General features: G+C 30.0%; 2 protein-coding genes across 3 annotated transcripts; both read right to left on the bottom strand.

The window, feature by feature from the left end:
* Positions 1–104: 104 nt before the first annotated feature.
* LOC130664237 (uncharacterized) lies at positions 105–3,387 on the bottom strand. Its single transcript, XM_057464093.1, has 3 exons — positions 3,177–3,387; positions 1,484–1,689; positions 105–1,408 (listed from the first exon to the last, which is right to left on the bottom strand). The coding sequence occupies exons 1-3, from the start codon at positions 3,194–3,196 to the stop codon at positions 1,245–1,247; spliced, it is 390 nt and encodes a 129-aa protein (XP_057320076.1). The 5' UTR covers positions 3,197–3,387; the 3' UTR covers positions 105–1,244.
* A 7,783-nt stretch (positions 3,388–11,170) lies between these two features.
* Positions 11,171–13,280, bottom strand: LOC130663141 (uncharacterized). Of its 2 annotated transcripts, XM_057462240.1 has the most exons (4): positions 12,216–13,272; positions 11,774–11,845; positions 11,605–11,694; positions 11,171–11,534 (listed from the first exon to the last, which is right to left on the bottom strand). In XM_057462240.1, the coding sequence occupies exons 1-4, from the start codon at positions 13,206–13,208 to the stop codon at positions 11,469–11,471; spliced, it is 1,221 nt and encodes a 406-aa protein (XP_057318223.1). In that variant the 5' UTR covers positions 13,209–13,272; the 3' UTR covers positions 11,171–11,468. The 2 variants fall into 2 exon arrangements, with proteins under 2 accessions (XP_057318223.1, XP_057318224.1); XM_057462241.1 differs by lacking the exon at positions 11,774–11,845 and having other exon boundaries at positions 12,216–13,280.
* Between the last annotated feature and the right edge of the window lie 3,447 nt (positions 13,281–16,727).

Below are 16,727 nucleotides of genomic sequence, written 5' to 3'. Positions count from 1 at the left end.
ATTATAAAATTACATATATTAGTATTTGAACACTTTTACTAAATTGTACAAATACAAGTATTTTGTGTAAAAATGAACACAAAAAAAAAAAGTACATTTAATCATCAAATTTATAAGATACTTTTATTACACATTTTTATACTCCTGTAATATTATAATATTTATTTATATTCCTGTTATAAGTCGAAAAATAATATTAAGTCTGTAATCAAGTTATAGCTGCACATTGCACTGTTACGTTATAATTATTAAAATCATAATTTTTTTTGTACCAAAGTTATTATATATAACTGAATTATCAATAAATAAATATTAAAAAAAAAAAAAAACTAAAGAAAAAAAAGTAAATCTGGAATAATTATTAATTAAATGAATTTTAAATAATTTTTTTTTTCTTTTCAAATTGTCTAAGTTTTGAACCTACACATTCCACATTAAACACGACAAACAACTACGAGTCAAACATTTGACTTGTAAGGAAAGTCGATATATATTTTTCATTATTATTATTTTTTATTACTCAATACACCGTAGAATATTTTTGGACATTAATAATAAAAGTCAACAGGAAAATTTGTTGCAAGAATAAATATAGATATGATTCTACGGTGGATTGAAATTTTTAAATGAATAGAAAAAAAAAAAAAGTTAACCGGAAGTCAGCGATGCTAGTCTTACATAGATATTTGGTTTTTCTTTCTTTTTTACTAAATTGTGATACAGGAATGTATTAGTTAACAGAAAAATAAGTTTTTTTTTGCCGTTAATACCGTAAAGTTATCTCTGAAAATGCTAAATACAATTTAACATTTGTTTAGATTCGGCAATATCTTTAGCGAGAATCGAATATCTCACAGCATCGCATTAAAATATTTCCGAATTACAAATATAGTACTTATAACATTATTTGCGTACTTATTTCTTATCGTAACAATATAACAGGTTAATGTGCATGGATTTGCATGTAGGAGAGGACGAGTATGAAGAACGGTAATATAATACATATATTTAGGTGGGATACTATAACACTATTTAACTTAATGTATGATAATCCATGAAAGATGAGATGTTTTACAGTAATTTAACTTTGATATTGTTGATTGAATAAAGAAAAAAAAATTAACAATGCAATAATCTTTTCGTCTTCTCCTACTGCACACTGATGATTCTGTTTAAATCTTAATTAACGCTTAGATGATGGTAATGTCCATGGATTACGGTGTACAGATGACATAATTAAAATATTAGGCTGCAGTTTTGGCATCACCGTTGCTTTCAGCTTCAACAACGGGTTTGTCATCAACTTTAGCTTTCTTTTCAGGAGCTACGCCATCAGTAGCATCCACAGCTTCTGAACCAGCAGTGGATTTTCTCTTTATGCTACACACATCTTCCTCGACAGGTGTTACTGTAATTATAAATAACATAAAAAATTAATTTATATGCATAGAATTTAATGATTTTGTCATAAAGATAATTTTACCTGGTGAGTCACCATTTTCCGTCGACGCAACTTCTTTCTCGTCGGTTTCTTTGTCTTCTGTTGAGCCATTTTTTTTGGCATCACTGTCACCTCCGTTCTCAGTCTCTGATGATCTCGAGTTTTCATTTACTTCTTCCTCGGTGACCTCCTTTTTCTTTTCTTCCTCCACTATTTTTTTCTCTGGGGAAGCAACGACTTTGGTTTCTCTATAAAATACATTAATGGATAATTAATTTTTGAAATTAAAAGCAATAAATCACGTAAATTTCCCGCGAATATTAATAGTCGATGATTATTTTGTTAGTCACGTGTTATATTTTTTCTATTTTTTTTTTTTTTATTTTTTATTTTTTTTTATTTTACGATAGTGACATCCCGCCAGACACAAATCTTATCTTTGAAGAAAACATGTGGTGCCCTCTAAGTTAAACAACCTCATCCCTTCTTTTCCCGCTGACACCGACAAACTCATGGCATTTCAACGCGGCAAGTCCTCGGCTCCCTCAATTTCCGTAACTTCATGCATCGTTTCTTTCTTTTTACTCGGTAAGACATGTACTTTTTTACACATGATACTTTTATACATGTATACTATCTATAAGCAACAGTAAAATGGAAAATAAATAAAAAGAAAAAAATAAAGACAATTCCGGTGACTATGAAAGCGAGACGCCGGCTACTATACTAGTGTGTAGTTGAGTTTACAACAGCCGTAGAATTGTTTGATGCTTCCACAGTTTGGTTGGAGAGCCAGTGGATCGATATTCCGGCCGTTCTCTTTTGGAAGTGACGCGCGTACAGTCATCATCAAAAAGCCAGTTTATGTTTCGCTTGACTGTATCAATTCTACATTTTACATACTGTATACGATTGTACTCAAGATGTGTTTATACACGACCTAAATCCTACAGTTGACTGTGTACCCGCAGGAGCGTGTTGGTAATATATATATATATATATATATATATATATATATATATATATATATATATATATATATATATATATATGTAACTTATGCGCCTTCAGGTAATCAACTTTCACAATACAAGGGAATACTAGTGAGACCCGGCATCTAATATAAACACGATCTGGTTTTTTATTTCAGGTAACGATGTAGCAAAAAAAAAAAAAATTATTTTCCAGCTATGATAATTTGATAAATATTTAAATATTGTCAAGTAGACAATTTGAAAGATGAGTGGGACGATGACAAAAAATAACTCAAGCGGCCGGCGTCCCCTGGCCCTCCTAAGCGAAGTATAATTTTCTATAGCGTCATCCGATGCTACCTAATTTTCCATCACTATTTGTCACAAATTATTTTTAAAAATCGACACAACTATCGGTATTTACTAACCACTAAATAAAAATTTAAGTTTTTAAATAATTCCTACATTTTTATAAAATATTGAGACAAAAAAATCGCTGCGCCGTCATAACGCGTTTCCCGCGGATTTTTTGTTATTATTTTTTTTTTTATTTCGAATAAAAACAAGTGACGACAATAAAAATAAATGTATTAAATAATTGAAAGAATAATTAATAATTGATTAATGAAGCATAAAAATATAAGTTATAATTGAAGCTCGAACGGCGTTGCTATCGTAGCGTGGATTTTACGCAAGACCGTTGCCATATATAATTTGTTTTTTATTAAACCAAAATAAATGTACACTTAATTAATACTCACTTAGAATCGACGTCAGCCATGGTTGTTGATCAATTAATGAGGAAGCACTTAGGTACACTTGAAATCCTTGGGATTAAATATTTTTTTTTAGTTTTAATGTAAAATATATTAATAGGTACTAACGAGTGAGACACAAGAGAAGCGAAGCACCAGAGAAACACTGACGTTACGTACCAACGCGCAAATGGCAGAGAGACTTGTTCTCAACCACTCTCGACTCTCGGATCGCTTCAATTCCCCCTCTCATAATTCACCGGCCGGCAGCGGCCTTCAAACGCTTTTCTTTCCCGCTCCTTTCCAGATGGCGTTCAAATTCATCATTGTGTGTATAGAAATATATATAGGTATGCATCGTATGCACACGTAATGCTCCAAGCCACTTACTTACTCAGCCAACAATAAAAATTATTTTTATATGATACTGAAGATGGTACTGAAGTTAACCGACGTCCAATAATTTTTTTTTGGATTTTTTTTAAACAATAAATTGTAGAAAAAAAGATATTTGAAAAAACTGCACCTATAGTTTTTAAAATTTTCTACATGTGCATTTTTTATTTTTATTGTTTTTTTTTAAGTTAGCTGACGTTTAATAATTTTTTTATTTGTTTAAAAACAATAAATTATTTTTAAAAAATTGCACCTATGGTCTTTTAGATTTTTTACCTGCGTATATTTTAAGTTTTTCTTTATTTTTCAAATTGAATTGTTGAAATAAAAAAATTCGAAAAATTTAATTGCCGGTTAACTTCAGGATCATAATTTTTAGTTTAAAAAATTAAAAAAAAAATTTTTTTCAATAAATAAATTTAATATTTCTCTGTAAAAAAAAAATACATATTTGTATTGGCGCTTTTTCTTTAAATTTTTTCAACTTATTTGTAGATGTGTATCTCTTAAAATACTTAGAAACTGCTTGATAGTGTCGCCGAAGCCGGTAGTAATGTGAGCAGGTCCGTACCTTGAATTTATTTCTCCTTTCTCATCTCACTTTTGTTCTACGAATAAGCAATGTCAGCATTTTTAAAAATAATGTAGTGTTTGGGTGTATTTTTTACGCTTGCCATTGTTACTAATTTATAAATTTAAATCTCAAAGTACAAAGTTTATTTTAAAGGATAAAAAACATGTCTTAGTATTTACGGTTTTTTTAAATTTTTAATTGATATTGAAAATATAATAAATGCATATAAATTACATCAACTTAAAATTGTCCATGCAATATTTTTTGAGATAAAGTATGCAATCTAGGTAGTACATTTAGAATGTTCTAGAACCTTTGCGTTTGGCCTCGTTTCCGGCGCATGGATATAATAAAAGGTGCGCAACATGAGTCTTCTATCACATATATCGGATACGTTTTTAATTAAAATTAATAAACTATTAGCTCATAAAGTTCTTTATCATCAATTAATTGAAGATGCAAAATTAATAGAATTGTTATAAATTATCAGAACTAAAATAATGCTCACAAAAATTTTAAATTTTGACATAAATCCATAAATTACGTAGGGCTTCTTTATTAATTTTCTATAAGGGTGCTCTGAATAATCTTAGATTCTATTAAAATATCTGTCGTATTATTTTGTACATATATTGGCGCATGCGTGTAATCAATCGGTCATAGATCGACTACTCTAATTAACCATTTGAAAATTCGTTATAAAAAAAATTTTTACGGATAGTTTATACTTTACATATTAATAAAATACATGATTTATTTTTTTATCTACTTTGGTTGTGTATGGAAATTGATGGTTTCATTGAATGACTGAGGGTTTTTTTTTTGTTTTTCGTATAAATACTTTTTTTTTATTTTACGGAGCACGCGCCGACAGTCATCGTGTAATACACGAGCACGTTTTACTCGAGCGGGAACAGCTGCTGGCAAAACCGTCGCAGGTGAAAATATGCCGGGCAGATGTACCGTTTTTTAGGGACGACCACAAGTTACTTCACGTACTAAACATTATATCAGTGTAGGCAAAAGTAATGGAAGATTTTAATGGTTGGTTATTTTTTTTTAAGCTTTTTGTATGAAAATAAAAAAAAGCTCGGGATCTAATTCGCCAGCATACTTGCATGACTCAAAATAATATTATAATTATTAAATTTATCTTTAACGACAAATTATACTTGAGATTAATAAAAGTTAAAAATATTTTTTTTTTTTTTTTTTTTTTTACAAAGCCGTTAAAATGTGATAAAAAATGTTATTGAGTACACCTATGTACACACAAAAAATGTTATTGAGTACACATTAGTTCAATTGGTAATAAACGAATTTAGTCTAATGAGTTTGATAAAATTAATCTAATACTGAGAAATTTCAAATAGATAAAAAAAAAATATTTTTTTTTAAAATTAAAAAGCTTTTTTTTTTTTTGTCTTTTATCGAGAATGGGGAAGCTCTATGACGTTGTTATTAAAAATCGATTTGCCCCCGTCGTCACGATGAAAATAATCGAGGTCAAATGAAGAGAGTAAATTAAAATTTTAATCATTACTATGAGTTTTTATACCGATATCTATATTTTATAGATTGTGTGATCGATTGATTTAAAAAATATAAAATTGAAATGATATTGTGTTAAAAAAAATTTCTATCTGCATGAAGCGCAATTTGTTTTCATGAGATTGTGAGTAACATATGAAGCCGGACGTTATTTCGACGGTACTAACTCAACCTACGTCTTCGTCTTTTACTAATAGTATTTAACTAAATATAACTTTGTGCATGCGACAAATTTTTTACTCTTCTTGGCTGCTTATCAATTTTTCTTTATTTCCAGTACTTCATTGAGTTCGCTTTCAATTTGAAACACATACGATAACACACATATTATACATATTTATCTAGATTGTGTTTGTGCGTCAATTCCTTTAGGAATTTATAGTTCATTGATCTACAGTAATTTTTTTTTTATTTGAAAAGATGGTCATGAAATAATTTGTCAACGTTCTGCTCAGTTACTTTGAATTATATACTTGCAGCTATTTTAGATATATGTAATTAAAATATAAAGAGGAAGTAGAACGAAACTTTGATAAAATATATATACAGGTGGTTTCAAAAGTCCATGGATGCGAAAAATTTAATAATTTTTTTTTATAAATTGTATTTTAAACCAATAATTAAAACTAATAATAGAAGACATTTTACTTTATTTTTAAATACAATATTTAATCAGTTCACGTGTGGTTAAAATAAAATCCACGTGGTGATTTTATAAACGTGACTATCGTCTATTGTAATAGCAACAGTTCGTTTTTCTCTATCTAAATTCAATCTTAACCACTCTCACAGGTCATATTTCTTCGCTGAGTACGGCTTTTTTTTATTTCTAGTAGCTCGATTTAATCTAAAGTTATAAGAGCTCGCCGATCGTTGATTCTATTACTATATGTATGTAATGGGCAAAATAAAACGTGATGATAATACAGTAGTCAGTAATAAGTCATACAGGTGGCCAATGATGACGATAATTCTTTTTTAATAGGGGTGTGCGAATCGGGTTCGAATCGAATATATCTATTCGATTTCAATTTTTTGAATTATTCGAAAATTTTTAAATTATTCGTCAATTCTAGAATTATCCGAAAGTTTTTTAATTATTTGTAACTTTTCAAATTGCTCGATCCGAATTGAGAAAATTTTCCATGATTATTAGGGCGTTATCAGATATTTTCGGCCGAGTTTTTTCGGAAACAAAATCTCTAAATACAATATACAGACCGCACATTGATGCATTACTGTCTAATCTAGCGAAGTGCGCTTTAATTGTTTGATAATAATATTCGTTTGTTGAAGGGAAAAACTCGGCCAAAGCTTCCATTTACTGCACAAATGCAACAAAGATAGTACCGTTCGTGGGCTTGAGTGTAATAGAGAGAAAAGTGCGAACCCCTCACAGAAAAAACAGTTAACTTGAATCAAGGAAAATATTCTTGATTCAAGAAATTTTTTTTGATCGATTCGGAAAATAAAAATTTATTTGCCCCAAGTAAACAATTATCTTCAAATTTTTATCTTGAATCAAATTTTTTTTTCTCACGTAAACATATTTTTACGTCAACCCGTCGGAGAGAGAATACATTTTTGACTAAGAAAAATTTAAGTCTTTATTGTAGAAACAAACTTTTGGAGCAAGAATATTTTTTTTTCTTGGCCCAAGCAACTTTTATTTTCACTTAAGCAATTTATTTTTCGGAGCAAGATAATTTTTTTCTTGGGCCAAGGGTTTTTTTTTTTTCAATCAAGACGTTTATTTTTTGGAGCAAGAAAATTTTTTCCTTGGGCCAAGAAATTTTTTCTTAGCCCAAGTTAACTTTTTTTCGTTCAAAACTTTGATTGTTTGGAGTAAGAAATTTTTTTTCTTGGGGCAAGAAAAAGTTTTTTGGCCGAAGTTAAACTTTTTTTCGTTCAAAACGTTGATTTTTTGGCAAGAGATGACTTATTTTCGTTAGCCAAGAATTTTTTTTCTTAAACCAAGAAATTTTCAATTTCGCTTCAAAAATGAATTTTTTGGAGCAAGAGAATTTACTGTCTTGAACCAAAAAAAAGTTTTTGAATCAAGTGTTTTGCCTTTATTGAATCAAGAAAGAAATTTCGGAAGACAATATTTTTCTTGAACCAAGTTAACTGTTTTTTCTGTGCTCTTAAACAAAACTATTCACTCAATGATGAATGTATATCCAATAGTATTAAAATTGAATTATTTTGATTCATTTCTTAATCGTTTTGAATCGGTTTTTTTATATCAGGGTTGGTCAGCCTTTGAATAATCAATTTTTAATTAACAGAGAGCTTATAGTTTTTATAGTAACCACAAATAATTTTTTCGTAGATTCGTGTCTAAGCTCTACTTACCTCTGACAAAAATTTGAATTATTACAAAAACTATTACAATTTTAAATCGTTCCAAAGAAAATTTTAGAATCATTCGAATTAATCGATTCGAAGTTAGAATTGAATAGTGCGATCTATTCGCGCACCCCTACTTTTTCACTTTCCCGCTATGAAAATTGATGATTTCCAAAAAATTCGGAAAGTTATTGTTTTCACGCCGATTTTCGGAAATCGAGTTTTCATCAGATGTCGATGTTTTGAGGTCCTAGAATTATTTGACAATACCGAACGAATGCAGTCAATCTAACGGTCGGTATTGTCAAATAATTTTTTTCAACGTACGTCATTGTCGTCGTCATTGTTAACAAACCTCACATTAACCGTTCTGCACGCTGTCCACTTGCCACGTTTTTCGTTCCTCTGTTACTACAAATGTCTCGTTTTCCGTTCCCCGATGAAAAAAGATTTTATACAATTGTATAAAATTATATACAAAAAATGGCCCGATCCAATTGTATACAACTGTATAAAAATTTTATACAATTCTATATAAAATGTATACAAGCCTATATAATTATATACAATTTTATACAAATTGTATACAATTGAATCGGGCCATTTTTTCTATCTTTTATCCTTAAATTATATATAGTCTATATATAATTATCTATAGTCTATATATAATTGTATAAAATCTTTTTTCATCGGGTCTTCCGTTTCTACAAATCTTACTTTAATCAAACGTTCGGTTTAACGAAGGGAACTTTATTCAGAGATTACGTTCATCAAAACGGACAGTATACATCCATCACGTTCTTCATTCCTACGTTTTTCCGAACGTAACTTTTATCTGTCGTTCGTTTATTCATACATGTCGCTACACACTTTTACTTTCCATGCAAGTGTGCATTTCGTGTAACCTCCGTTAGACAAAGGTTGTGGCACCCAAATACATTAGTACTTTAGACTCTGGTGGGAAATTCAAAACAATTATGTGTCATTTTAAAGTCAAATTTCGTACTATTCGAAGTTACTTTAATTAAATATGATGATCGAAAGAGACTATTAAGAGCAAGAGTTGGTATGATTTCAGATACATTTAAGTACATTATATTTTGATTCATCCGGAAAAAATAACACAAAATATTATTTTTTTAACTTTTCAACGCTGACATCTTTTTAACTGATCAACCGAGTTTGACGTTTGAGCTGGGAATCGGCGCGTTTTATGGAATTCTAGAGCCGATTGAAATTTGAAATCGATTGGTTCAGCCGTTTCGAAGGTATTTCGAAAAACCTGTTTTTCACCATTCTTTCTCCAAAGATATCTCTCGAACGCATTAACCCTTTAACGCTTCTGGGCGTTTCCCCCACTTTGCGGCCTGTTAAGCGGGTGGTGCGTGTCTGCGTCAGTGTGTATCCGTGAGCTCTGGCGAGTAGTACCGTACGTAAAGATAAGAATTTAAAAAGATAAGAAATTATGAGGAATTGATAATTAAAAAGAAAAAAAAAAGTTGAGTTTAAATTTCTTTTAAAACTTGAAATAATTTATAAAAATGTTGGAAAATCCAAAATTGCACACCTCAATCGCTCATTTTATTTTTAATCATTACTTTTATTTTTTTTTTATGAATTTTTTTATTCAACTTTTAAATTATTAATTTGATTTTTTCATTTCTTAATTCCAGTTTAATTTTTTTTTTTTTATTAAAATTTTTTCTAGAATCCCGCATTTTTGTTGTAGATGTCGCTCTTTTTTTTCAATCCTACTGTTTTACGCCAGTGCTGCTGCCAGTAGTTGATGGGGAGAAAAAAAGAAAAAAAAATTTACTTTTGTAATAATAACAATAGTAAAAATAAAAATGGCCGCTAAACTTTTCGTGAATAATCAGTCTTATTATTTTATTTAATTACAATTAAACTAAAAGGATTTAGACAGTAATTTTCAATAGGGTCCTTGTGATCAAAAATACAAAGATAATAAAAAAAAAGTTAGGCCGATTAATTGTGTCTATCGAGAGTTATTTGGTTTACTAAGTTTCATACAGGACAATTGACAACTCGTGTCACTGGGATTAAAATAATTTATATTTAATTAATGGAATAATTAATCGACTTGATATTGGGTCGAAGTTATTCTTTAATAAATTGTCTTTGTGTTGGTATAAAATTTGACCAATTTTAGTGTAATCGAAAAAGTCTAGAGATAATTTAATGTGAGTGAATGAGTCTAAAAATTTAGAGCGATCATAAAGCACACCAGCGCTTTCGCGCTTGAGGTGTGCAATATTGAAAATAATTAATAAAATAAAATAAAATCATTGAAAACAGTAGAATAGCAAATGAAAGGGTACTAAAGGAACCCACCACATGAGTGAATTTCGGTAATGACCAAGCCTGAATCTTATAAACTGAGGTAGTGGGGACTGTGAGCGCACGCTGTAGACTATCCCCACTTTGGCGCCGCGCGTACGATTTTGTCCGACTTCGCCGTTAAAGGGTTAACCGATTGAGATGGTTGAGGCGGCGATCGACGCGTTTTATCAAGTTCTAGAGCTCAGTAGATTTTGAAGTCGATCGTTCAACTCGTTTTTAAGGAATAAAAAAAAACTAAAAAAAAAAATTTTTTTTTTTTTATAATTCGCAAATATTTTCGAGTCTACTTGATCAAAAGATCTAAAATTTTCAGGAAAGTCGATGGCCAACAAGCTTTTTCGATTACTACCTTAACTATCCAAATCGGTTCATTAGTTAAAAAGTTATAGAGCGTTCATGAACGATGTGCACATCCACACACACACACACACACACACACACACACACACACACACACACACACACACACACAAGTTAACAAAAAAAAACTAAGTGCAAAGAGATAAAAGTATTAACTTGACAGCTGTTTTAATAGGTTATTATATTATATTAAAGAAAAAGGCTGCAATTTTTATTTTTGAGCAATGAAACTATTTTATTTTCGAATGTTCAAATTATCGTATCTAAGTTACATAGCATTTGAATTCGCTGAAACTGACATTGAAAAGTATAAATTCATATTATTGAATGCATACACGCGTGTACTAATGCAGTAAATAGTTTACTCCGGATCGGGACATCCTATACCCCCCCCCCCCCCCCCCATGATGTATACAATTTTTCACCAGATCTGCACTTGAAAGTTTAAATTTTAGCTTCTTTTTGTGGAAAGAATGGTGCATGCGCTAATTTCTATCATCTGTGTTAAAAAAAAATTATGGCTTTCTTCTCTCTAAACAGTTCAGGAATTTTAATTTTCGGTGCAGGCATGGTGAAAATGGAAATATTTATTTTGGTTATTAATTCTTGAAAATATTGTCGCATCGATGATGTGATGAAATTTTGGATTACATATACAGACAAACATTGGCTTACTGATTGTAACACTATAGTAAATGTTTATTAAATTAAGATGGTGAGCTAACACGAAATTGTACTGCGATAACCAAATACGTTGCAATTGTACCATTGACCTAAAACAAATGTTATAGTAACAAAAATGTATTCAAAATATTATATGATGTAAAAAATACATGTACTTACTATTGCTAGAAGGGTACGATCCAGTGGTAAAATATCACAGGCGGTGAATTCAACAGTTAGGTGCCAGAGATTACTCGAAAATTTAGCCAACTATCACCAAAAAAATTAATCGTATTACATAATTTGATTTATAGTTTATTATTATCATCGAAATATTAAGTTTTATTACTTTTTTTTTTATTGTCTCATCGGCTACATATCGATCCATTAGAAAATTTATAATTCTAGCCGTATTCCTATTCTAAAATCATTAATGATGTATAAATATACACAGAAAAAAATAATCGCTGGCTACTAGCGATTATTTTCTTTAGCAGCTAGCGAATAAAATTAGTAGTTGGAAGCGATATTTACGCGAGCTTCTAACGATTTTTTCACTAGTAGCTTGCACGGTATACTTTTAACTCGGTGGGAGTGTTATCTTCCACACCGTTCGGTGTTGTTAGCTTAAAACTAATACATCGTTTGAGCATATGCTTGCAGCTAACGATTTTTAATCACTAGCTGCTAAAGAAAATAATCACTAGCAGCTAGCGATCATTTTTTTCAGTGTATATAAGAAATTTTCTTCAATGAAAATTTATTTGTGGCATAAGATTATTGTTACACACCTGTTTTATTGTTTTTGTTACACTAGTAGTTAATGTCGCGAATAAAAAATTATCCCATATTAAATGTATTCCACTTAGAATCATAATAATGTCAACTTCTCGTAAGTCAATCAATACTAAAAACATATAATATAAATTATATATACTTTTGAGAGATGTAATAGTAACAACAATCAAAATGGATATTCCATAGAAATTGCCAATATCTTCACACATTTCACATAACTCCACGTATGCGCGTTTAATATTGTCAATGTCATCAAGGACCGATTGTCGTGATAGAGATATTTTACTTTCAGTGGTTCCTAGTTTCGAAAGAGTCAAATTGATACTTTTAAATCGTATTTTTATTATATTCAGTAGCATCGCGTATTGTATTATCACCCCACTATTGATTAAAATTGGTAAACTTGCAATCAATACACTTATCAATGACTTAAAATACATTTCTCTTATCATTATTATGCAACACATAATCACAAAATAAATTGTAAATATTAAGTAATTGGTATTATCATTTTCTACTTTGTAATCGGCACATTTGTTCAATTTTTTGCCTAAAATTTCAAACCGATTGAGAACACTTATAAACAATTTTTGCCGCCTAATATAAATAAGTGGTATAACACTTGCACACAGCATTCTTATAAATGAAATATCTATGGTTATTGCTTCTAATGATAGACGAGAAGTCACATAAATTGATAACATATTATGTACAATATAAGTATCAAATATCACAAGTAATACAAATAATAAAACATTGTAACAAGGCCCCACATATGAAAAATTAAATCTTAAATTATCAATTCCAACTATTGGATTTTCTCGTAATATCCTAGAGTCTATCTTACATGGTAATAATCCAAGTATTTTGAACCAAAAGTATAAAATAAATGTCAAACATCGGTAACATACTGATTTATATCCGTTGCTATTATTAAGTTTTTCCTTCAACTTTTTAAACTTTATTCGTTCCATTATTTCGGTCATATTTAATTTTAAAAATAAATCAGACTGTGTTTACGTTACAAAATGACGATTACGACTGATGCAGTGAGAATGTTTTCCAGTTTAATAGCTTTTATTTAATTGCGTGATTGCTTCAGTTTTTCCATTAGTACTTCTATTAGTTACTATATTATATATTTTTCATGTTTTCTTATCTGTAATCATTGTAACGCAATATTTTCCATTATTTCATTTTATCACCAGATATACAGAGAAAATGATTCTCAAAAATATTATAATATTTCATATATTTTGATAGAAAATACTACTAATACGGTTTAATAAATGTATTATTTTTATTATTTATTACTAAATATCACAAAATAGTAAGAAATACTCTATATGTTTATCTGAAAAATTACTAAGGTACTAGCGGGTAATAAGGCCTAGCTAAGGGAGATTTTGAATAGAATCGAAAATATTGCATTTAATTATCGAAATGCATCATAAATCTTTATTTCAATACATTAGCCATAAAATATAATGAAGTAATGGTAATTTATACCACAAACGAACAAAAAATCAAACTTCTACAAAAACCATCCCTGGCGGATCCGTTTCCACCGTGGGTTTCAGTGTTAACTTAGTGTAATCCGAATTACACTGAAAATACACCGGAATTTCACGTGTATCACACGGTGGGTTTGTGAAAATTTCACATTCAGTTTACCCTTGTTTCACACTAATCTACTGACACTCATTTTACATTCTATTACCATTGAATTTCCATTGTATATCCTAGTGGTTCAAGCGCCACCGTACAAACTCGCTAAAAACTTGGCATATCAACGGAGTTTCGACGGTGTTTTTCAGTAAAAAGCGGTGTTTTGTCTGCGATGATGACACGAGGTTTTTACTGTGTTTCTTTGAAGTTTTTACGACGTTTTGTCTGCGTTTTCTGGAGGATTTTTAAAATTTTAAAATTTTGGTGTAATTAGTATGTAAAATAGTTATTTTCACGTTAAAGGAGAACGTGCACTGAAAAAAAACGTATAATATGGTGTAATTTAAGCGTAAAATTGAAATTCCTAAAACAGCTGCCGGGTAAAATAAGTGTAGTTTTGGTGTACTCTTTCCTTCATCGAAGCTCCGGTGGGAATAGCATGTAAAAATAGTGTAATACGATGTAATTTAAGCGCCCAAGTAAATAAAATTGTATATAATTTTATATAATTCTACACTTATCCAAAAAACTAGAGGAACAAGAAAATTTTATAAATTTTTTAGTGATTTTTGGAAGGCTGTATTTTCGTGAAAAATGATCGTATCGAAAAAATAAAAAAAGCAAATTGAAGCTTGAAATCTCTAGTTTTAAGATTTTTCAGTAAAATAATTTTTTGAGCCACGGTTTTTGCGGAATCATAAGAAATAGCTCGAGACAAATTTTTTTTTTATTTTTTGGTTTTGTTTTTTGGGTCTACGGGACCGGGAAAATTTTTTTCAGAAAAATCAATTCCTAGCTTGTGTAGGAAAATTATTCAGCTACAATTTGTTTTTTTTTTGTTTCTTTGTACGACAATTTGCTGCTGAGATATCAGCCTTATAATAAAAAAGAATTTTTTTGTCCTTGATTATCGATATCTCAGCAACTAATGGTCGCACAGTGATTTTGAGGGCAGCTTTAGTAACTTGAATAAATCTCCCACAAGCTTCATTTTCGATTTAAAAAAAAAAAAAATTTTTTATCCTTAATATTAATTTGAAAAACCTACAAAAAATGGACTTCTTATGGTTTTACAGTTAATCAACCGCTGCTTTAAGAATATTGATGGAAAGGGGAATGTTGCCAGGTGATTTTACAGCTTAATGTACCCCCAAAAGTCCTGGAAATTTTAGTTTAGAATTTTATCACTCCCCAGGGAATTAGTGTATCGGAAAAATCAATGAATACTTGTGTTGAAAATGGAACGTTCTACAAAAAAGGTCTCTTATAATTTTTCGATAAATTTAATTTTTTGAAAGTTATTCGAGGTCAAACTTGGATTCATAGTAAATTTTAGTATTATTTGACTTTTTCGGCGAAACTATCAGACTTTTCTTATAATGTGATGGAGTCTCTCATGTAAATCATTTCACTTCCTACAACTTATTTTTTACAAAGTAATACAGTTCACTTGAACCAAGAAAATTGATCTTGATACAAGAAATTTTTTTCACGATTCAGAAAATTAAAATTTTCTTGCATCTAGTAAATAATTATCTTGAATCAAAATTTTTTTTTCCTCAAGTCAACATATTTTTATGCCTAAACAAAAAACATCTTTACTTGTTTTAAGAGTTTTTTTTTCTAAATATGAGAGATATTTTTTCTAAAAAAGATATGTTAGTTTTTTGAAACAATATTGCATTTCTTGGTTTGAAGACAATAAATTTTCTCGGAATAAGTACTATTTTTTAAACGCAAAAATTTTTGTACGCCCCAACCAAGAAAAAAAAATGCTTAAACTAAGAGAAAAATAACTTGGGAGTAAAGATATATATGTATAATATACATTGTATATATTTAGAAGAGGGAAGTCACCGGTTCTATAAGCAGCAGCAGAAGTAGTTCGATGCTCGCCACGAGATCGCGCCCACGGGTTGTAGTGTCCCTGGTAAGAAACATATTTCAGAAGTGTTATATTCCAGTGCTGGAAGCAATTTTGGCACGAGTACTCCTCTGTTAATTGACAGAGTGATAAGTTCTTTTTTTGGTGGTAATATAGTATATTCTATATTACATAATGACAAAATTATTTATTATCAATGCTTCCATGAATAATTTTCCTTAGAAATTAAACTTGGACTTACAAAAAATATTATTTTAATAAAAAGTATAGTCTCTACTATATGAACAAAAATTTACAATTTATTTAATACGTTGTATAGGATGTAATTTAAGCGTACAATTTAAATTTCCACTGAATCAGCCGTGGTGTAATAGAGGTGTAGTTTTAGTGTAGTCTTTCTTCTATTGAAGCTCCGGTGGGAATAGCGGGTAAAAATAGTGTAATACGATATAATTTAAGCGTAAAATTTAAATTTCCACTGAAACAGCCGTCGTGTAAGGTCAGTGTAGTTTTGGTGTACTCTTTCTTTCATCAAAGCTCCGGTGGGAATAGCAGGTAAAAATCGTGTAACCCGGAGGAGTACGGTGTAATTTAAGTGTATGTTGTGTGGAATTTTTTCACATTTACACGGTGGGATTTCAGGGAATTCAGTGGAATCGGATCCGCCAGGGATACTAATAGGCCTTATTTTACTACGGTAGGGTAATAAGGCCTACGGGTTAATCAAACTGGAATAGTTTAATTATACTTAATAAAATTGATATTTGAGATGAATCATCACTTAAATTTAGCAACAATACTTTTATAAAGACAGAAGACTAGATTGCTGTGCTCAACAGCACTTGAAACTATCAGTATCCTTTTTAAGAGTCAGAAGACTAGATTGTTTTTTATGATTTCTTCTGCGCTACGACATCATATGACGGATGATGAAATATAGAAGACAGGGAAC

Source organism: Microplitis mediator, chromosome 2, assembly GCF_029852145.1.
Source record: "Microplitis mediator isolate UGA2020A chromosome 2, iyMicMedi2.1, whole genome shotgun sequence".
NCBI classification, from domain to species: domain Eukaryota; kingdom Metazoa; phylum Arthropoda; class Insecta; order Hymenoptera; family Braconidae; genus Microplitis; species Microplitis mediator.
Note: the sequence above shows the minus strand (reverse complement) of the source record. Positions and strands in the feature narration are given on the sequence as shown.

Excerpts from the sequence above, each read along its gene's own strand:
- LOC130663141 (XM_057462240.1), bottom strand. The coding sequence starts at position 13,208 with ATGACCGAAATAATGGAACGAATAAAGTTTAAAAAGTTGAAGGAAAAA. Across the intron at positions 11,846-12,215 it reads TAACAAAAACAATAAAACAG|AATAGGAATACGGCTAGAAT; the intron begins GTGTGTAACAAT and ends TAATGATTTTAG. Across the intron at positions 11,695-11,773 it reads ATGAGACAATAAAAAAAAAA|TTGGCTAAATTTTCGAGTAA; the intron begins GTAATAAAACTT and ends TTTTGGTGATAG.
- LOC130664237 (XM_057464093.1), bottom strand. The coding sequence starts at position 3,196 with ATGGCTGACGTCGATTCTAA. Across the intron at positions 1,690-3,176 it reads ATGGCTGACGTCGATTCTAA|AGAAACCAAAGTCGTTGCTT; the intron begins GTGAGTATTAAT and ends TGTATTTTATAG. Across the intron at positions 1,409-1,483 it reads GGAAAATGGTGACTCACCAG|TAACACCTGTCGAGGAAGAT; the intron begins GTAAAATTATCT and ends TTATAATTACAG.